The sequence below is a fragment of the Acinonyx jubatus genome, chromosome B4, assembly GCF_027475565.1.
Source record: "Acinonyx jubatus isolate Ajub_Pintada_27869175 chromosome B4, VMU_Ajub_asm_v1.0, whole genome shotgun sequence".
NCBI lineage: Eukaryota > Metazoa > Chordata > Mammalia > Carnivora > Felidae > Acinonyx > Acinonyx jubatus.
Genome location: NC_069387.1, coordinates 65,604,444 through 65,626,402, shown reverse-complemented (window position 1 = coordinate 65,626,402; position 21,959 = coordinate 65,604,444). Strand labels below are relative to the sequence as shown.

Below are 21,959 nucleotides of genomic sequence, written 5' to 3'. Positions count from 1 at the left end.
TGGAGAAGACCACTGAATTCAGACTTGGGTACTACAGGTCAGAAAGCAGGTCAGGGACACAACTCATTTCTATAATATTTTCAGGTTCCATGGTCCGCTGTGATGGCTGAGCTACTTTCTCTTGAAGTAAAGCTCCATGGAGAGCATCTAAGGAGCTCAGATCTCATTTCTGCTACCCACTTACAGAAAATAACCAAGTGACCAGACCAAGTGGATATCATCTTTCACAGACACCCTAACACTGTCCCATCTTGTATTCGTGTGTTCTTTCTCTTTCCTTTGAGCTGTTTTAGAGATTGTCAGAAACAAGTGCTGTTTCCATTGTTTCTGCTGCCACAAGGCACACTGAATCCCTTAAGTGTTTTAAAGAAGTGAAAACAGAGGTGCCTGTGTGACTCAGTTGACTGAACATCTGACTCTTGATTTTGGCTTGGGTCATGATTCCGGGGTTGTGGGATCGAGCCCTGTGTCAGGCTCTGAACTGAGCGTGGAGCCTGCTTAAGATTCTCTCTCTCTCTCTCTCTCTCTCTCTCTCTCTCTCTCTCTCTCTCCCTCTCCCTCTCCCTCTCCCTCTCCCTCTCCCTCTCTCTCTCCCCCTCCCTCCCTCCCTCCCTCCCTCTCTCTCTCTCCCCCTCTCTTCCTCTCCCTCTCTCCCCCTCTCCCCCTCCCTCCCTCCCTCCCTCTCTCTCTCTCCCCCTCTCTTCCTCTCCCTCTCTCCCCCTCTCCCCCTTTCCCCTTGCGTTCTCTCTTTCTCTCTCTCTAAAAAAAAAGGGAAAACAACTAAGATATCTGATGTGGTTGTAAAGTTACTCAAATAACTGTTACTTTTATTTGGTAAATATGTATCTCTAAAGTTTACCTTTTTGGTGGAGACTTTTGGGGCATTGGGTCCTAGGTCTAGTAAGTAGCTAATCTGGACTTACAGTTTCTATCCTGTGTTGGCAGTGCTCTTTCTTGCCTATTTCCCAAAACCCTTTTTCTGATCTCACTCTGTAGACCCCGTCTTTACCATTCCTTGAGACATAACTGATATCTCTTTGAATTCTTGAAGATTCTCTTTCTCTTTCTAGGTTGCTTCTCTTTATCTCTTTTATTTCTTTGGCACTGGTCAACTGTTAAGGCTAATTCTAAGCTCTGGTTCTAGTGCTCTGTTTCTTCTTCTCGTCCTTCTTTTTTTAAAGTTTTTAAAATTTATTTATTTTGAGAGAGACAGAGACAGAACAAGTTGAGGAGGGGCAGAGAGAGAGAGAAAGAGAGAGAGAATCCTAACAGGCTCCATGGTGCCAGCACAGGGCCTGACGAGGGACTCAAACCCACAAAACTGTGAGATCATGACCTTAGCTGAAATCAAAAGGCAGGTACTTAATCAACTGAGCCACCCAGGTTTCTTCTCTTCTAAGGACATATCTAACCTAGATTTCACTTTAAGACAAATGGCTTGACTAGTGTCATTATTTCCTATAAAACAGAATCATTTCTACTCCATCCAGTGGCTAAATACAACATCTAATATCTTCCTTTTTTAAACCATTCTTTAAGCCATTTAGAAAACAGAGATGACTCTCAGGCTCTGAGTACAGTGATCAAATCTTTCTTGGTGTAAGTTAATAGTTTGTTGTGCTTATCCAGAATTCTTTGATGGCTCTTTAATTAGGTGTATCCCACTCCTGAGGGTAGTCTTCTAGAATTACAAGACTGCAATTTACAATTTAAAAATAATGGATGTATGGAATAAGCATAAATGAGCTTTGAATTTAAATGAGATTTCCTGGGTTGATATTTAAGCTTCTATTTATTAATAAGTGTGTGACCTTAGGCAAGTTACCTAACATCTCTGAGCTTTAATTTGTTCATCTCTAAGAATAAAGTAATACTTGCTAGTCTCCAGGAGTTATCATAGGGCTCAAATGAAAGAACAGGATTTCACAGTCTAACATGGTCCAAGTTCTCATACCGTGTTTTTTCTACTAATTCCAACTCTAATCCATATTTCTTTCAAAACTTTTTCTTCAGAAGCCATTTATTCACAACTCCTTTAACATAATGCGCATTTATGTTGATGCTTTGCCACTTGGGAATGTTTATATTTTATACTTTAAATTTTATTCTAGTTGTAAAACAATACTAATTTCCTTCTAATAAATTTACATGTCCCATTAGTTGTTGTGAAATAATAATGGGTACTAATTAATTAATTCTTGGTTTTGGGGGGTTTAAAATTTTTGCAGAAAGTTTTGAGAAGATAAGAAAGTATAAAAAAAAGTCATCCATATTGGTACCATCTGGTAGATCTGATGTTAACATTTTGATATATCTCTTCAGTGTTTTTTTCAATGCATTCTTTAGCAAGATTGACATCAGGGTAGATATATTCCTTTGCTATCTTTTCTTTGAAATGTGACAAGATATTATGAACATTTTTAAATGCTGTTAAATAATTTTTTAACATGATTTTTGCATGATTCCATGAGGTACTATTTTGTCATTGTAATCGATTTATTTAACTAATCTACTATTTGATAATTATATCTTTTCCAACTTTTTGACAACAATAGTTATTATTCATTAAATACATTATCATTCTGGTAGGGAAATGTATTACTTTCATTCCCATTTTACTAAGGAAAGAGTAGAGGCTTTTAAAGACTAGTAGTCCATGATCAAGTGAGTTACAGAGCTGAGATGCAAACCCTCTGTCTGCTCCTTCCTAAAGGGGTCCGTATACTTCCCCTTATGACTGACTGCTTGGTTTCCTATTAAATGAAATGCAGGCAGCAGGGTGGGTTGGTGAGTGGGAAGACAAAGAGAAGGAAAGAGAGAGTTGCTATAAAAAAAAGCCCCAAGGGAACTTCTGCTAATGTGTCATGGGCTTTGTGGAGTTGGTCCCTAAGGGGTTCAGCTTTTATCAATACAAGCATTGAAGAAGCATTGAGTATACGCCCACTAATGCAAACCTTAGATCATTACAAAAAAGAACTTGGCCGATTATTATAAGAATGAACCGATACAAGGCAGGACATTATTGATAGCTAACTTATTATATTTTCATTTATTCTTAACATTCATTATTATGTACCTGGGCTATATTAAAAATACAGAAAAGTGTAAATTTTGACTTTGAGTTTTTATAGTTAAACTGGCTTCTTATAGTTAGGTTATGCTCTTAAATAAAAACATGACACCATCATATTCAGAATTTTCCTTAAAATAACTTTGAGATCATTTAACCTGGAAGTTTGTACACAGAAACTTAACCATTTTAAAATATTGTATTGTTATTCTGCTCACATATGACACCAGACACTGATTTCAAATATATATTCACTGACGTATGTACACTGTATTTATAGCTGAATTCAGCAGTCATGAATAATTTTGGTAGACAGTGAAAAAGCACAGAGCTGACTATGTCTTATAGAGCTTACAACTGCAAATTAATCTAGCATATTTCTCTGAAATACTTGAATATATGGTAAAAGTGCTTTGCAATATAGTTTTGACACAGATACAGTAATAGTACTTTCTCCTTACAGCCCTGTGTCAATCACCCTTGTGCCAAATTGACCTTGGAAATCTATTATATTGAAGTAGATAATTATATTCTTGATCGTTTAAATGAAATAGAAATAAAGGACTGGTCTAGTGGACTCTGAATCCCTTTTTGTTTCAACAGTCCAGCTCTTTTAGAATCTCATCATTCTGTGTTTTTTTGCATATTACTGACAGGACATACATTATTCTCCTGTCATTGTTAGAACTGCTTGAACAAACAAAAGAATGTTTTCAATTATCAAACTCAGGTTTCCTTGGAGATACCATCTTTTCCCACACCATGTTTAGGAGCCAGATGTCTTTCAGCCAGTTAGGGGCAAGTTTGACTAAGTATTCCTTACAAAGATTTGGAAATGCTATTATAGCATGATGAATGAGGAACTGAAAGAAGGGGGACCATGCCGCTTGTAGATTTTAAGTTTAAATGATGGGTTGACAAAGCAAGGTCTCTAGTGCCTACTGGCCAGAATGCAACTAATCTCATTACCATTGGCACTTCTGAGCACTAAGAATGTTATTTCCAATTTATAATTACTTATTCAGGGAATTAAAAAAATCCTAATCATTAATGTTTGTGAGCACATTTATTTTAAAAAATGCTAGCTTGTAGCAATGTTGAAATACGTTTTGGAAAACTTTTTGGCATACAAAACAGCATATTTAAAATGTTCCCCAATCAATTCCTAGAGTAGTCAGATTTGTAGAGACAGAACGTGTAATGGTGGTTGTGAGGGGCTGGGAGGAGAGGGAGATGAGGAGTTAATGCTTAATGGGTAGTTGAAGAAGATGAAAGAGTTTGAAAGAGTTCGGGAGATGGATGGTGGCCATGGTGGCACAACAGTGTGAGTTACTGTGCTGCAGAACCATACACTTAGAAACAGTGCAGGTGGTAAAGTTTATGCTATGAATTTTATTACTACAATAAGAAATGTTTCTTGTTTAAATGTTTTTATTCACTAGGGCAAAATTATTAGAAAGTGAAGCAGTGAATGAGAACCTTCGAAAAAACTTGACAAGAGCCACAGCGAGATCATCGTATTTCAGTGGATCATCAGCTTTCTCTCCTACTGTGTTGTCCTCAGACAAAGAGACCATTGAAATTATAGATCTAGCTAAGAAAGATTTAGAGAAGCTGAAAAGGAAAGAAAAGAGGAAGAAGAAAAGGTAGTGTTATAAAATCACTGTTATATGAATCCCTGTTTTTCTTACTCTACAGAATATCTTAATTTGCAATTACAGTGAGTATACATAGTTTCACAGTATATTAATGAAAGAAATGCCATTTAAATTAGCTGACAATTGCAATGATATACTTTTAATTGTTTATCTCTACTTGTACGTAAGAAAAATAAGTTTAATTATAATAATATGGTAGATTTTTAGACTATGACAAGGTAAAATTTCTATTAGAAATTATTTTATTGTTTTTGAAATAGCTGCTTTTGCATTCCACTCATCTTTTCTGCAAAGCTTGTTCTACCATTACAACTCACTGTTTTCATTTCTTTCTCATTTTCTAATGCAATTAAGTAGTCTCCTGGATATAATCTGATTCCTGTCTAGATTAGTTTAACTAAAGGCTAAACTAATCCATCAGACTGTCATTTAATGTCATTTGGTCTCTTCAGTATTTTCTGCAGGGCTTCTAATTTGATTATGTCAAAGTTATTTATGCTATTTTAGGCTTTTTGAATCTTTCAGCAAGGAGTCACTCAGCTTTTCACCACTGTTCTAGGCTTTCTTTTCCTTGCATCCTGATAATATCTTCCTCTGGAACCAACTGGGTGCAAAGAAGAGGAAAATAAAAATTTGACCACTTGTAATGTGTGGGTGGTTAAATAGTCACAAATTCTTTATGTGTCTACATACTGATTCTGTGGTGCAGTCACATTACCTGCTAAACATATTTTGGATATGCCAGTCAAATTAATTTTAAGCATTTTTGGCTAGATATTCAAAAGTGGGCACAGCTATCAAATGGTTTGTTACAAGAGGCTTGCTTTGTAGAATTATTATTGACATTTAAACTGCTTTGCTCAGTCTACTTAGAAATTTTTTAGGCAACCAGGCATTTCTTCCTTGAACAGTCAGTTGACTGAAGTAATTGGAGGTTTAAATTTTTCAAATTAATTCTGCTGTGGTGTCCTTGAGTTAAAAAGGAATGATTTGAATAATGAAAACAAGGAGTTACACATTTATGGTTAGGAGGCATTGCAACTGAATTTGCATTCTTAAGATACTAATGTCTTAATAGGTGTTTTTCATGGATGACTGATTATGGCAGCATTAAGATACATAATGATTAGCTTTAATGCAAGGCTGTTAAAAACAAAACCGTGATCACAGAATTATATGATCCAACATACTGCTTGAGTGAAAATGGGGCTTTTGCTCATGACTTACTATTTTCTTGTATAATTCAGTTTTATAGTTGGTCAAAATATCAAATGGTTTGATTTGTTTTTAAAGGTCTTGGTGGTTTGTGTTCATAAATAGTAACTATAAGCAAGGTCTGTTTCTGAAGGTCATGAGCTGATTCTGCTCTTTTGTTTTGAGGTAAATTTAGAGATGTTACCATAATCACCTGTTTGGTATGAATAATGAAAAATAGGGATCCCAATAGAAACCTAGGTTGTTTTTGACAAGTTTATAGTGATCATAGGTATCCTAAAATAATACTTCTGATAGAGGTTATCTTTGTGACAGTGCAGGGCAGTAAGCATTTTGATTATAGTACTGGAAGAAAAACATTTTATTATTAAGATTTGTCCCTGTTGCTTTTAAGATAAAAAAATTAAACAGCTGTTATTTCAAATTGAAAAATTGATAATTTCAGTGATTATGGTAGATGTAGTAATTATTATGATAAAAATAATAGCAGATATTATTGCTAAGAAGACCTCATCGAACAAATGTATTTAAACATAAGAACCCAAGTGAAAAAATAAGTAATTTTTTTAACAAAAAGTGATATGAGATTAGAAAATTTTTGATGGGGAAAAAAATTAAACTGGATAAAGTAAATTTAGAGGTAGTGCCTTAATTACCTGTGGGGGGAAAGATGAGTGATAGCTTAGAATGAGAAAAACAAATTAGTAACTCATAATACGATACTTCAGAAAAGGCTTCATAAAGCATTTTCATATACATGCTATAATGTGTCTTTGTAGAACTAAAACCTACATAATGTAGTATGAACCTAGAAAGGAAAAATTTTCTTGCATATCATAAACTGTGTGAAAGCCTTTAGAACCAATTTATGCATTTATATTTATATATATTTATATCCATATAGTAAATTTAATAGTTTTTCTTACCACACTCCATTCAAACCTTGTTGTGGATTTAAACATGAAAATGAATACTGTTTTACTTAGCTTGATTAAAGCATTTCGTTCATCATTGTTAACTTTGCTGTAGATCCCAATAACTTTTAGGTTGCACGTAATGTAAATTCCTATTTTTAAAATGTAGGCAAGCTGTCATTTTAGCTAAAGGGTTTGCTACAGGTTGAAACAAACAAATAATAAACAAAGAGTTCCAGAAGTATTTAGAATGACTGCAGCTTTACTGAAGTTAGTGTTTAGTCTTCTATAGGAATTCCTTGGAGAAAATAGTTCCTGTAGGTATATTGATTCTGATTGTGTTGTTTTACATCCCTCATATTTATTTTGTTCATCAGAGAGAGCATTGTAAAATTTGGGTTGTGCCTCAACCCTACGTACAGAATAAGTTCATTTAAAAGATTCTTTGGAATTTGGGACTAATTTTTCTCAGAAAATGTTATGATGACTCACATAAAGTGATTTTTACCCATGTTGTAGTGTGGTAAGAACAATTCAGAAGGGAAGAGGAAAAGGAAAAAAAATGGAAAAGAAACTTTGTCTCCTTTCATGGATGTAGGCAACCTTTGGAGGAAAAGTGTGAATTTGTGCCTTAGCATCCTTTTTATTCCATCTGCTGACCCCCTGTGTCCTTATGCTACCTGCCTTGCTCCAGTCAGCTCTCATGTAATTCTACTTCACTCCAAACGAACTATTTCCAATTCCAAACCTATCTACTTCCTTCTCTCCTCCCCTTAAATTTACATTTGGTAGCAAAGCCATCTGACTAAAGGCATCCGTGCCAGTGGAGTGACTTATAACCAATAAGCCTCTTTAAGGATGTTTGTAATTTTGAAAGAGGAACCATTAATTCAAGTACTGAGATTTTGGACAGCAACCTCATGAAGGAAAAAAAAAAAGATCGAGTTATGTAGGGAAGATTTTACCCTCTTTTAGCTGAGAGTTTCCAGGATCTATCTGGGGATTCACTTATGGGTTCAGATTTCCTACGCTGTCCTCATTCTCATAGCTGCTTTCTTTCCTCTCCACTAAAGCCACAAATTATTTAGAAGCTCCATTTCTTTTAATTTACTGTGTTTTTTATTTGTCAGTTTTTGGTTGTAGTGACTATGGGGCCTCTAATAAAAGTTAAGTGTTGGTAGGAAGAGTGGTAGCTGGGTTATTTTTATGTCAGAAACTGCATTTATGTTCAAGGAGGATGTCATAAGTCCCGTTTTACATGAAAGTTTAACTTTCTTCTGCATCAAAGTCTTTATCAAATCTACAACTAGCTAATATCTGGAGGTTTAAGGTTTATTCTTCTACCTGTCTGTGCATATTTTGTATTGAGCTATAGAATCATCCATATGTATAGATAAGGGAGTGTAACAAAATCAGGTAAATAATTGAAGAGACTGTATTACCTATTTTTCAGTAACATAAAAGTTAAAATTGTTGGCAAGGTTTGTCATTCTCTCTCTCTCCTCTTTTTTTAAATGTTTACTTATTTTTGAGAGAGAGACACACACACAAAGCATGAGCAGAGGAGGAGCAGAGAGAGAGGGAGACACAAAATCTGAATAGGCTCCAGGCTCTGAGCTGTCAGCACAGAGCCCAACACGGGGCTCGACCCTCAAACCATGAGGTTGTGACCTGAGCCGAAGTCGGACACTTAACCGACAGAGCCACCAAGGTACCCCTCTCTCTCCTCTTTATGGAAGAAACAGCCCTTCTCCATGTGATGGAATGAAATGAAGTAAAAACTCCTTTAAATTATGGAGAAATATCAGATTATTATTTTTCTGCCCCTCCACTGTCTTTTGAACGATTTGTCACAATGTTCTTCCAAGTAACAATTGAAAAGGCATCCGAAGTTTATCTACTTATTAGCTCATGTCATCCATACATTTTAATACAGTCCTCTTGTGTAAGGTAAGCAAAAATTCTGCATATTAAACACAGGAAGTTTAAGCTCTTTGCCAGGAAACCATATCCTTTGAGCCACAGTGGCTCATTCTCATCAATATAAGACTAGATTAGGCATTATTCCCCATGTTTTTGGATATCTAGCTTTAAATGACTTGAATTATAAAAAAACTTTACTAATTCATCAGACTGCATTATCCTTGTGTTTAGTGGTGTCAGGTTGAAACTCTAGAAACACATAGATTTCTTAGGTGATGGCTTTATTTTCCTTTTTCTATCCATTATACTGGAACTTTTGATCCCTATTGAATACCACTCTAGAATTTTTTCCCAGAAAGATTGCTAGTCTCTTCTTATAATAGCAGTATATAAGTTGATTGTGAAAACCAATCGCAGGTGCAGGCACATGAAAATAACTGGCTTGATGAAATAATTTATACTTAAGACTCAGTCTTTTCATTTAAAAATATTGATGATTCTGAAAAATATATTTGGAATTCTGGTGAGAAGTGTGCTATATCAAGATTGCTATGTGCTTAATCAGAGCCTAGCACATCTATCTTTTTGTTTATATGACAAATATTGGTATTCAGTACATTCCATTGAGTAAAGACCCCCAATTCTGTGTATTGGGTATTGTTTAAATTATATTTCAAAGGTTCTAAGTACATAGTTATAATTTTTCTTATACTTTTCTGATTGAGAAAGAATCTTACTAATGGAAAGTACTGCATTCCCCATTTTATTGCCACCTTTGCCTTAGTCCTTTTGATAGTTTCTAATTATTAGTACAGTGATATGACATTTTATTTTCATTTAATAAAATTACAGTTTTCACTGACATCATAACAACCATATTCATTTGACTGTAACACCATTTCATATATAATTTTGAAATAGAAAATTTTTTTTAGATTTAGTGATGTTCATGTGTAGTATATTAAAAATAGAAAAGAAGTTTTAAACGTAGTTTTCTAGTATGTAGCATTAATGGTATTTTCATATTATGGTAGAAAGGCATTACTTTTTGACGTTCTTTTAATGATGCCATGAAAAAGTCTTCTGTGAAGATTTAAAAGGAAGAGGATATCATTGAAAGTAGGCTTTTGGGGGGAAGCTGAGAAAATCGATCCATTTTAAAAAGATTTAAAAAAGCAATGGCATCCAAACACTCTCAATACTTACCAAGTTATATAAACTGAGACTATGCATTTAATTGCTGAATAGCTTCAACTGATAGTCTATATATTCTTCTTAGATATAATGCTGCTTGTTTTTCTACTTACTTTTTATTCATTCAAAATGTATTGCCTTTTTACTGTGTATTGTCCTTTGATGATATCTTTTAAAATTTATTTTAAAGTCTTCAAGCTCATGTATCATTTTTACCTTCTTACCACTTTCGCTTTTTACTGTCTGGTTTGTCCTTCATTGGCTTGGCCTTCCAATACTGTGCCTCGTGATTTTGAAGGCTACAGAAACTTGAGGAAAGCAATCGAGAAGAAAGAAGGTTGGAATATTTCCCAGGTTTTTTATTAAAATGTCATTTAAATACTTAGTTGCCATTCACAAGGAAATGTGTTATAGAATTATAGATTGTTTCAGACTAGATTAGCTTGGTGCTCCTAAAATTAATGATGATTTTATAAAATTGACAAATACACCAAATGTATTTTTAAAAACAGCTTTTTAAGAATAAAACCCTCACAAGTTACATGGATTAAAATTCAGGCAATTTCATGTGATTTCAGAATAAATTATCCTAATTATGATAGTGCTTAATGACTTACCTTTTTTAGGTTAAAAATGATGCCCCCCAAAACTCACCATTGACTTTCAGAATATATCTTCCAGAAACTTGTGAGCAGACTGGGAACTTTTAATTGGGTGGGAATTGAGATTTTGTTGCAGCCCATGCTAAGTCACAGGTGGATTTTTCTCTCCCTCTTTCTTATTTTGTATAATATTTGTATATACAAATGTATTTGTATATACAAATATAGATGTATTTGTATATATGAATATTTGTAATATTTGTTGTTGGAAAACAACATTAAATGGCAACAAAGCAAAAGGAAACTATGGCATTACTACAGATAAGCTATCCAAGACATTCTTAAGTTGAATTATTAAAACAAGTTTGCTTTTAATATGTATTTGAGGTGAGTGTCAAAATGAGATATTTTCTTTTCTCATTTAAGTTTGAGCAAAATTTAGACGCACATTTCTGAACTTCTTATATAATAAAAATTTGCATTTTAGTCATTCAGAATTATAGTTATTTAAACCAGGATCGAGTAGTATTTTACTTATCATAACTTCTCTTCATAGATTTTTCTGAATAAACCTCCAGATTATATAATCAAAATGATTAAGAAAATAATATTTAAATATTTTAGAAGCACCAGTTTAGAAATTTCATCTCTTACTTAAAATAAGCTGTTTGAGAACTTTTACTATGTAATCATCAGTTATAGTAATATCTTATTTTAAATATGAAAACTTAAAAATTATATTTTATTGAAATTATTTAATAGTTTACATCCCACAATTATATTCCACATATTATATAGTATTCAACAATACCTATAATTTATTCTATAATTCTATAACTTATTTAAAGTATTTAATAATGAGAATATAACTCTAATTATAAGTTGTACTAGAACTCAACTAATTAGTATATTTAGAACATTATATTTGTCATTAGAATTAGATCATGGCATTAAAAATGTGAGATTTCTTCTCTTTCAGAAGGTCAAAATAAAATACATGGTTAAGGTATATAGAAGGAGTCTTCCGCCTTAAGATATTCAAGTCCTTTAAGTGTCTTTAGTGAGTAAAGTTTGTTTCCAAGTTTTATATCGTCCTTAAAGGATAGCAAAAACAGAGCAGTTTTGTGCTCTAGGATAGGGCTTTTCGAACATGAATATACATACAAATCACTTGGCTGGTTTGATAAAATGAAGATTCTGATTCAGTTAAAACTGAACTAGAGCCTGAGATTTTGCTTATCTAATAAGCTTCTCAGTGATGCCGATACTTCCCTGAACTTGAAGCATAAGATTCTAGAATACTGACCTGCAGTCAAGACACTGGTTTTAGTCCCCTTGAGTGGATTAATTTCCCCACAACACAGCTTTTTAGGTTGTCAACAAAAATGTTGACATTTGTTGTCAAATGTTAAAGAGACTAAACCACATGATCACTAGTGTTCCTTCCAACTCCAAGATTCTGATTCTGTGTAACATGCAAACTTAAATTTATCTTTCATTGCTGGTTAGATAGTTACCTTAGATATCAATTTGTCTCACTTTATTGAGGAAAACTTGAATATTTGTGGTGCAATAATTACAAAGCATCAACTTATATTTTAAAAGCTTAAGCCTTAAGTGGTATATAAAGGTAAATTAATAATGTAAAGTTATAACTCCTGATCTTTGTGTATCAGAATTGGTATGAATAGCTTATAATGTATGAGTTAACTTTAAATATAAGTGAAAAGTAACATTTGCTGGACACTAGTGACTTGGAGAAAATAGGAGGGTTAGAATAAAGTGGTTATCTAGCTATAAGCCTAAACCTGAGTAAAAGAGAATTTGGGTTGCAGTTTATGTAATGAAGTGGCCACCAATAACAAAAATCATGTGCTGCAACAGTTACAGGTGAGTAAAGAAGGCTGCATAGGGGAGAGACTGGGGAATGCTGATAAGAAAGGTCTTTCCAAACACATTCTCCTGTCCTGGCCTTAACCTTAACTTCAAGTATAGTCTGAGTACATGGTACTGTCCTTTGAATGGGATGATGGATGAAAGGGAGTTTCCTTCTAGATTTTCAGTTGGAACTGCATGATAGAAAATCAACAGTCCTAGTATAATACAAGTGATGTAAGAGTCGTTCCGTATCATCAACATTTTTCTCTAGCAAAATGATTTAACAACATTCATGGAACCTGTTATAGTTTACTTGATTTCTTTCCAGCTAAGATTGTTTTATTGAAATTTTTACTGGTAGTTCCTTCTCACTCTAGTGACATGCTGTCTTCTATGTATCTTTATGCATCTTTCAGTTTATGCCATCAGACTCTAACATAATTAGTGCATGAGATACACAGAAGTGACAAACAGAAGTTCTCATGTAGAGTCATAGAGGTTAATATATTTAACAAACACTTACTGCACATTTATTATGTGCATCCCTTGGGTATGGGGGACATAATGCTGAGTCAAACAGAGATGATCCCTGCCCTCACAAGGCCCACAGTTTAGTGGGGAAGATAGAAATTAAAGAAGTAATCACATAAAAAAACATAAATTAAGAACTCTGAAAAGTGCTTACAAAGGAAAGTATTTGTCTTACTCTGAATACAAAAGTATCTGTGAGAATTCAGACCTAGGGTTAAACATTACAATTTAATAATCACATAGCTTAAATAAGATTAAACTTTTAGCCTAGAAGCTAAAAACAAGTCCAGGTATTAGGGCAGTTTTTTAGTGTAGCAGAATATCTGAAAGAAATGATAGTGGTTCCAAAGTTATTTTGATACAGTTTTTAAGCTGTTTCAAGGGGAATTTTATTGGGACAATATTGCCTTTTGAGCATTTTTTTACTCTTGATTTAAAAATGTTACAGTAGCACAAGAAGAAATCTTTCGCGTATAGATTTACTTCAAGTTTACTTTCTTAGTATTATTTAGTTTGATTAAATGTGTGAGTCTAGCAAACAGAAATGTAACTTCTATGTATAATTGACCATGGTTGCTAGGCCATAAAAGAGTGAGTTAAGTGTGAAAAACTTTGCTCACTGTAGTGTGCACTGTCTTCTTAGGGCCACCAGGGCTGAGTTAGTTTAGCTATAAACATCACCTAACGTCAGTATGTAGTTAGAGCTGTTTAGTACCAGAAGACTGAGGAAGAGGCTTCCATTTGTATGGCCAATCTTGTGGCAGACCCTGGTATTTCCTAGTCAGTCAAAGGTTAGGCTGAACTTCAGACAGTTTTGATGTGCAAAGACCCATTTTGGTGAGAACATTTTAAGAAGAGTCCTGTGCTGTAGATATGGCATATGAAAAAAGAGCCTGTGCCATTACTAGCGGATGCAGCCAGTGTAGACAAACTTTGGTGCACAGATTTATTCTGGATCTTTAAATTTATTCTTAAATGTATCAGGTCACCAATAAAAATGCTGCTTCTGTATCTTTGTATTTAGATGGGAAAAGTCATATATTTAGATGAGAAAAGCAAAATATTTGTTTTGGTTTCCTTTGAATTTAAATCATCTACATTCTAATTAATTGACTGTTACTGTGACTAGTTCTTAGCTGTCTCCTCAGATCTCATACTCTAGGGGATAATCTATTCCTCGGTGTTTCTAGAAAATGATCTTTTTCCCAATGATAAGTCACTATGGCTGGAATGGCAATTTCTACTTTCCTCTGAAGCATCAGACATAACTTTGCTCAAATGATAAACTCTTAGTTTATTTCCATAAGTAATTGATGGTTTTTAAAATCTGGGAGACAAAAGTGAACACCTTTCCTCTCTACTTAAATACTGTATCTTTTTGTTCCCTTTTTTTTTTTTTAAAGTGTGGCTGGTAAAGAGGATAATGCAGATACTGACCAAGAGAAGAAAGAAGAAAAGGGTATTACAGAAAGAGAGAACAATGAATTAGAAGTGGTAAGTATGAAAGAATGAACTTGTAAATTTCAGTCCTTGAATTTAGCTTATTTATGGTTGCCGATAGCTACTAATTTATATGTAGAAAAGGGAAATAGTTATCATGCATCCATTTTAAACTATTTGCTTAAGGATTTCTTTTCTTCAGATTTGTGAGCCATAAAATACTGGCAACTCTCAATTTTGTGCAATGTGAAAGCATTGTGTGTGTGTAGATAGAATACTGTGAGAGAGAAAACACTATTTTATTTAAGACAAATTATGTAATACCCTAACAAGTGTGGAATGATTTTTGAAGTACTGAAAAGTGAAATTTGTATACTTCTGTATTTTATACTCTGGCAATCTAATGAGGTAATCAGTTTGTTTTGCTGATATTGGACTATTAATAGTCACAAATCACATTTTAGGAAGAAAGTCAAGAAGTGAGTGATCATGAGGAGGAAGAGGAAGAGGAGGAGGAAGAAGAAGATGACATTGAAGGGGGTGAAAGCTCTGACGAATCAGATTCCGAATCAGATGAAAAAGGTACTTGCTGTCTAGTACAAGGACAAAGATTCATTTGGGGAATATGTTTAAAATTTGGGGAGAGAACATTCTCCATTTCCTTCTTGATGAAGGCAGCTTTTACAACTGCCAACCTGTGTATCCCCTTCCAGCCTCATGTTTCTGCCCTTACTGGATTTAGTCACTATGTGATTTCCATTCTTATTTAGTACAAATAGTATCTGTTGTCACTGCTTAGTGTGAACGCTGTTAATTTACCACCTTTTCATAGTTTTGGGGTTACCCAGGATATTCTCCTTCTAGCAGCGAAGTGAATACCTGGATGTAGATGCTCGTTTTCATGCTCTTGCTCAAAAGCTGGAATTATGATATTGTTGCCTATTGCAGTATGTTTATTTTCTTCCTTTATAAATAGCCAATTATCAAGCAGACTTAGCAAACATTACCTGTGAAATTGCAATCAAGCAAAAACTGATTGATGAACTAGAAAACAGCCAGAAAAGACTGCAGACACTGAAAAAGCAGTATGAAGAGAAGCTAATGATGCTGCAGCATAAGATTCGGGACACTCAGTTGGAGAGAGACCAGGTGCTCCAGAATTTAGGTAAGAATTACATTTAATTCTAATTAAGGTTCCAATTAAATTGCCAAAATGGATGTTTATCATTGCTTCCCTTAGAAGAAAGAAATTACATTAGCAGCCACATTAAATATGAGTTTGTGTCATGTTAAATATTGCCTATTTTTTTTCATTTTGATACCTATCTAGGCTGTTTAATTATTTTGTCCAAAGTTGTGGCTGATTGTTTTACTGTCTTAATGCTGGAAACATTTATTAAATTTAAAAAAAAAAAAAACTGTTAAACAAATTGAGAGTAGATAATAAAACAGAGAGTAATTCAAAGATACCCTGGCTTCTTGAAGTTTGTGTTTGGGAGGTAGTTTTTCTCTAAGGTCATAAGTTATAAATCTGTGATGTGAAAAATCTGTGTCTCACAGAAACAAATGCAAATATCCTTTGGTCATTTAGGCTCAGTGGAGTCTTATTCAGAAGAAAAGGCAAAAAAAGTTAGGTCTGAATATGAAAAGAAACTTCAAGCCATGAATAAAGAACTGCAAAGACTTCAGACAGCTCAGAAAGAGCATGCAAGGTTGCTTAAAAACCAGTCTCAATATGAAAAGCAATTGAAGAAATTGCAGCAGGATGTGATGGAAATGAAAAAAACAAAGGTACTGACTGTATTTTGCATTAAAATCTGATGTTGAGGATATGTGTTTCATTTGGGACAAAAAAATTATTGTGATTCTTTCCATATTCAATAAAAGGGTAACCGAGTCTTACAAATGATGTACTTCCTTTTGGCAATTAGAAGTTGCTTCCTGCACTCATCCATTATCAAAACCTTTCTTCAGAGTAGGTGGAAATCATGAGGTTGAAAATAGGGCTTCTTTTGACTCTGATGGATATCTCTCCTCCTGAAACACGTAAAATATTTCAAACATGAAAAAAATCATTAAAAATTACATAATGAACACTATATACACTATCTTAAACACTACAGTTATACGGAAAATCTATGTATTCCTTTTTGATCATCTTCTTTCCTGAAGAGGTAACAACTATCTTGAATTTAGTGTTTATCATTCCCATGCATAGAAGAATACACATCGTCTTAACAAAACAGAGTATGTGAATTCTGATCTGTTATCTGTTTTTTCTGTGGGGTGAATTTTTCTTATTAACATTTGGTGTGAAAATCAGCAAATGTGAAAATGATTTAGGAAGTTTTAGATTCTTATGTTGTGTCTTTGCTGAGGACAACAATAGCTAAATTATTACGTGCTTACAATATGCCAAGCATTATTATAAGCACTCTTCAGGTATTACTTGTTAAATTCTCATAATAGTATAATGCCACAGAACTGTTATTTTTTATATATATTTTTTATATATGAGAAAATGAAAACCTAGGGAGGTAAAGTAATTTGTTCAAGGTCATACAGCTACTGGTAATAAGTACCAAAAATTCATTCAAGTTATAGAACAATTGAACATTTATATAAAAAGCATAGAGCACTAAGCAATTTGATAGGAATGTATTAGAAAAGTTATTAGAAAAAGAAATGTACTAATCCCACAAAAATAAGAATTGACCATTTAAAATGTGCAACAAAAGTCCACTTGTCTCTGTTAAGTATTCAGAATTCTAACTGCTTGCTTCCATTAGTTTAATGAATGTTGTGATAGGGTAACTCCAATAGATGTGTTTACCTAATTTTTTTAGGTTCGACTAATGAAACAAATGAAAGAAGAGCAAGAAAAAGCCAGATTGACAGAGTCTAGGAGAAACAGAGAGATTGCTCAATTGAAAAAAGATCAACGTAAAAGAGATGTGAGTGGACTTTAACTTAGTTATATACAAATCTTGTACATTGAACAAACTTGTTTAGTAAATGGAAGAAAATTTTCTTATAACTTTAACTATTAAATGCAGGTTAAGGACAATAAGCATAAGGACAATAAGTATGCATTAATTTAGTAATATGGCAGTTATTATATGGATTATAGTGATTCGATATACAAGCTTATGAAAAACAATATAATGTTATTATAAATTTTGTTAGAGGCTTATTTCCTAGATGATGAGATAGGAGAAAATGGCAAAGATATAATTGGTTATCTCTAGGGAAATCAGGTAACTACTTATAGCCTTGTATAAGACAGTGATTTTAGGATGGTTCCAAAGACAGTTTCACCGAGAGAGTCTTAGAGATGTTCCTGAATAATAACCCAGTTTCACTAGAGGTGGCTTTAATAAGAGCGCAAAAGTTTTCATATTCTTTCACTCAAGAATCCTGCTTCTTCCATGAACTCAGACTAAGAAAATAATCTAAAATAAGAAAAATTGTTATGTATTAAAATCTTTAATCTAGAGTAATTTGTAATAGTGAAAAACGTAAAAACAATCAAGATACTTGACAGTATGGAGAATAGTTAAATAAATTATAGCCCATCTCATTTAATAGGTTATTATTCATCTCTTGAAGATTAGGATTTGGAGACTGCATAGTAAAATGAAAAATGACTGTGATTTAACATTAAGCATAAAGTAGCATTTCATATATGCATGCTTGATTAAATGAGGGGAAAATTTTAAGGATATATACCAGCATGCTAACTGTAGCTGTGTCAAGATTTTAAGTTACAGCCTATTTGTTTTTTATTCTTTCTAAATTTTGGCAATATGGTTATTTCTTTTTTTTTTAATGTTTATTTATTTAGAGAGAGAGCATGAGCACAGTGGGGTAAGGGCAGAGAAAGAGAGGGAGAGAGAGAATCTCAAGCAGGCTCCACACTGTCAGCATAGAGCCCAATATATGACTCAATCTCATGAACCATGAGATCATGACCTGAGCCAAAATCAAGAGTCAGAGGCACCCCAGCAATTTGGTGTTTTCATTTATGGTGTTTTTTTTTTTTTTGTTTTTTTGTTTTCTCAGAAGAAGAAGAGGCCACCGTGGTCTTTTCTCCATTGTTGGTTAGGTTTCAGCTTCTGTTCCTTTTTTCTTGCTCAACTTTTTCTAAGTCCTCCCTGGAGAAAATCTGAGCATACAGCATATTTTAGAAAATAGAAACCTACTTTGGGAAATAAAAAGAAAACTTAGGAGATAGAAGAAAGTAATGACAGAGAAAAGTAGATATTTTCACAAGATGACTTCTGTATTAAGGCTATATTTCTTTTTTTTTTCCTATTAAAAAATTGACATATATTCGTGAGCCATAAAGTTTGCTCTTTTAAACTATACAATTCAAGGTTTTAATATATTCACAGAATTGTGCAACAATCATTACCATCTTATTCCAGAATATTTTTTATCAGTCCAAAAAGTAACTCCATATCCATTAGCAGTCACTCCCTATTCTTCCGTCTTCCTGGCCCTGACAGCCATTCTGGTATACTTTCTGTCTCCATGGATTTGCCCATTGTAAATGGAATATATGATATATATAGCTTTTTGTGTTTGGTTTCTTTCATTTAGCATGACGTTTTCAAGGTTCATCCATGTTATTACATGTATTGGTAGTTCATTCCTTTTTATGACTGTATGGATAGAGCACATTTTGTTTTTGCATTCCTTATTTGGTGGATATTTGGGTTATTTCTACTTTTTGGCTATTTATTTTTAAAGTTTTTATTCCAATTCTGGTTATTTAACATACAGTGTAATATTAGTTTCAGGTATACAGTATAGTGATTCGACACCTTCATATGATACTCAGTGCTCATCAAGTGCATTCCTTAATCCTTGTCGGCCCCTTCAGTCCCTTCAGCCTATTTCAGCCCCTTTCCCCAACTCTCCTCTGGTAACCATCAGTTTATTCTCTACAGTTAAAGAGTCTGTTTCTTGGTTTGCCTCTCTCTCTTTTTTTTCCCTTTGCTCATTTTTGTTTCTTAAATTCCACATATTAAAGAAGGAAATCTTGCCATTTGCAGTGACATGGGTGGAGTTAGTATTATGCTAAGTGAAATAAGTCAGAGAGAGACAAATACCATATTTATTTTATTTTTAATGAAAACTTTTGGATGACAGGAATAATTTCCTTATAATGTACTGTACTTATTTCTTTACGACTAATTCATATGAGATAGAGTAATATTGCACAATTAACTACTAGTATGGAATTTTTGAATCTTATTCTACAACATAGGATCATATATGATATAATATTCTGTTATAAAGATATGAGGCTGGCTAGTCACATACAAAGCTAACATTCAGACTCCTTTGCCCTTCTACTTATTGCTTTGTGTGCATATTGACTCCCTTTCTAAATTGTTTCTTGTCATATTCATCTTCAAACCCTTTGTACCAAAAATATGAATGAGCTTGAGATTTGATTTTGAATAAGAAAAAACTTAATTTAGTAACAAGTTTCAAACCATTTGTTTATTTTAATTTTTGGAAGTTCATTTATTTAAAAACATTTATTAACTTTGCCTCTATGTCAATCATTGTTGTAGGCAGTGAAGATACAGCAGTGATAAGATAGTGTCCGTTTCTCAGAGAATTCTCATCTGATGACATAGGACTATGCATAAACATGAGATGAATGATCTGTTTGAACTAGGGATACAAAACATGAAGGTTATTTGGTATATCACAGAATTTAAGTCCTAGAAGGGATGTTTGTGATTAAGTCCAATTCCTAAGCTTTGCCCAAGATTACAGAGTTGAATAAATGACAGAACCAAAACTAGGATCTGTGTTCTTTTTGAGTCCAAAATTTCTTCCTAAATTATAGCCTTATAAAGTGACTTAAAGTTGTTTATAATTAATTGTCTTTATCATATAGAGTACCTAAAAGCAAATTGGTAACCAATACCGACATGTTTTATTTTTCATTTACTTTACCCAACATAATATTTCCGAAGTTCTTGTAAAGTGCTAATACAATTAATATATGTTTTCCCTATATTTAAAATGGAGTTAATAATTACTGATATATTTTAAGGTGACTTTGTTGGAAATATTCTAAGCTGTGTTTCTTCCTCAGCAAAATTAAATGTCTAGCAAAAAATGAAATGATACAATATTTGTAAGGCATTTAGAAAAGCAGTTGTATATAGTAAGCACTATGAATGCTTCTTAAATAAAACTGTGGCACAGAGATAACTTCATTTTTCAGAAAGAAATGGCTGCATCAGTATATATTTTTGTTTGTTGGAATAAAATATTCTTGTCTGTAGTAATGGATGCAAGGTCGTTTTTAGCTCAGATTTTGCTAAGAACTGATGGGGCATCTGTTAATGCAGGAGTAGGAAGCATTGGGGCATATGTTAATGCAGTGGGATGGGGCATACGTTAATGCAGGAGTAGAAAGCATTGTATCTTTCAGTTTAGTATTTTAACTTATTCAATATTATTTTTATAGCATCAACTTAGACTTCTGGAAGCCCAAAAAAGAAACCAAGAAGTGGTTCTTCGTCGCAAAACCGAAGAGGCAAGTTGATCGTTTGGAGGAAACATCTGGCTTTGAGATATGTGATGTATTTCTGTAGACTAAAAGAGTGAGTCTATCTCTGTTGCACTTTCAGGTTACAGCTCTTCGTAGGCAAGTGAGGCCCATGTCAGATAGAGTAGCTGGGAAAGTCATGCGGAAGCTGAGCTCATCCGATACCCCTGTTCAGGACACGGGTTCCAGTGCAGCTGCTGTAGAAGCAGATGTATCAAGGGCAGGAGCCCAGCAGAAAATGAGAATTCCTGTGGCAAGAGTCCAGGCCTTACCAACGCCCACAACAAATGGAACCAGGTCAGTACAATTCTTTTGTTCCTTCTGACATAATCTTTGTGGCATTATTACTGAATGTTGGACTTAAATGAAAAAACAGCTTATTTTTTGGCATACAGTCAAATAAACATATAAGTAATAATTATGTTTATCTGTTTTTATATGGTTATAGAAAAAAATATCAGAGGAAAGGGTTGACTGGCCGAGTGTTTACTTCCAAGACAGCTCGCATGAAGTGGCAGCTTCTTGAGCGCAGGGTCACAGACATCATCATGCAGAAAATGACTATTTCCAATATGGAGACGGATATGAATAGGCTCCTCAAGGTGTGGAAAACAGAACATAGATATGTTCTTTCTTAGCTGACTGGTAATTTTAGGTTTCCAAATTTGATCCCTTGGTACATTAATCCTTACCAATTTGTCTTTTTTTCTTTTTCTTTTTTTGTGGGTTTTGATCGCATTATGTGTGAACAGATGAACATCATTTCTTTTTTGTTTTGTTTTGTCTTAATTGTGGTAAGAAAAGACAGCACGAGATTTACCCTCTTAACCCATTTTTAAGTGTACAGTACAGCATTGTTAACTATAGGAACAGTGTTGATTAGCAGATGTCTAGAACTTATTTGAGTAACTGAAACTTCATAGCACCCCTCAATTCCCCCCAACCTGGCCCCCGGCC

General features: G+C 33.8%; 1 protein-coding gene across 13 annotated transcripts in view; it reads left to right on the top strand.

Moving 5' to 3' along the window:
- Positions 1 to 21,959, top strand: part of KIF21A (kinesin family member 21A) — a 148,760-nt gene that overhangs the window by 89,538 nt on the left and 37,263 nt on the right. For 8 of the 13 annotated variants that reach the window (XM_027035894.2, XM_053226121.1, XM_027035892.2 and 5 more), the window contains exons 11-20: positions 4,513 to 4,716; positions 10,273 to 10,311; positions 14,389 to 14,479; positions 14,890 to 15,007; positions 15,402 to 15,590; positions 16,017 to 16,216; positions 17,272 to 17,379; positions 20,922 to 20,990; positions 21,085 to 21,299; positions 21,451 to 21,604. In XM_027035894.2, coding sequence (XP_026891695.1) covers positions 4,513 to 4,716; positions 10,273 to 10,311; positions 14,389 to 14,479; positions 14,890 to 15,007; positions 15,402 to 15,590; positions 16,017 to 16,216; positions 17,272 to 17,379; positions 20,922 to 20,990; positions 21,085 to 21,299; positions 21,451 to 21,604 — 1,387 coding nt within the window. The remainder of the gene's footprint in view (positions 1 to 4,512; positions 4,717 to 10,272; positions 10,312 to 14,388; positions 14,480 to 14,889; positions 15,008 to 15,401; positions 15,591 to 16,016; positions 16,217 to 17,271; positions 17,380 to 20,921; positions 20,991 to 21,084; positions 21,300 to 21,450; positions 21,605 to 21,959) is intronic. The other 5 variants (XM_027035898.2, XM_053226123.1, XM_027035895.2 and 2 more) reach the window with 1 other exon arrangement.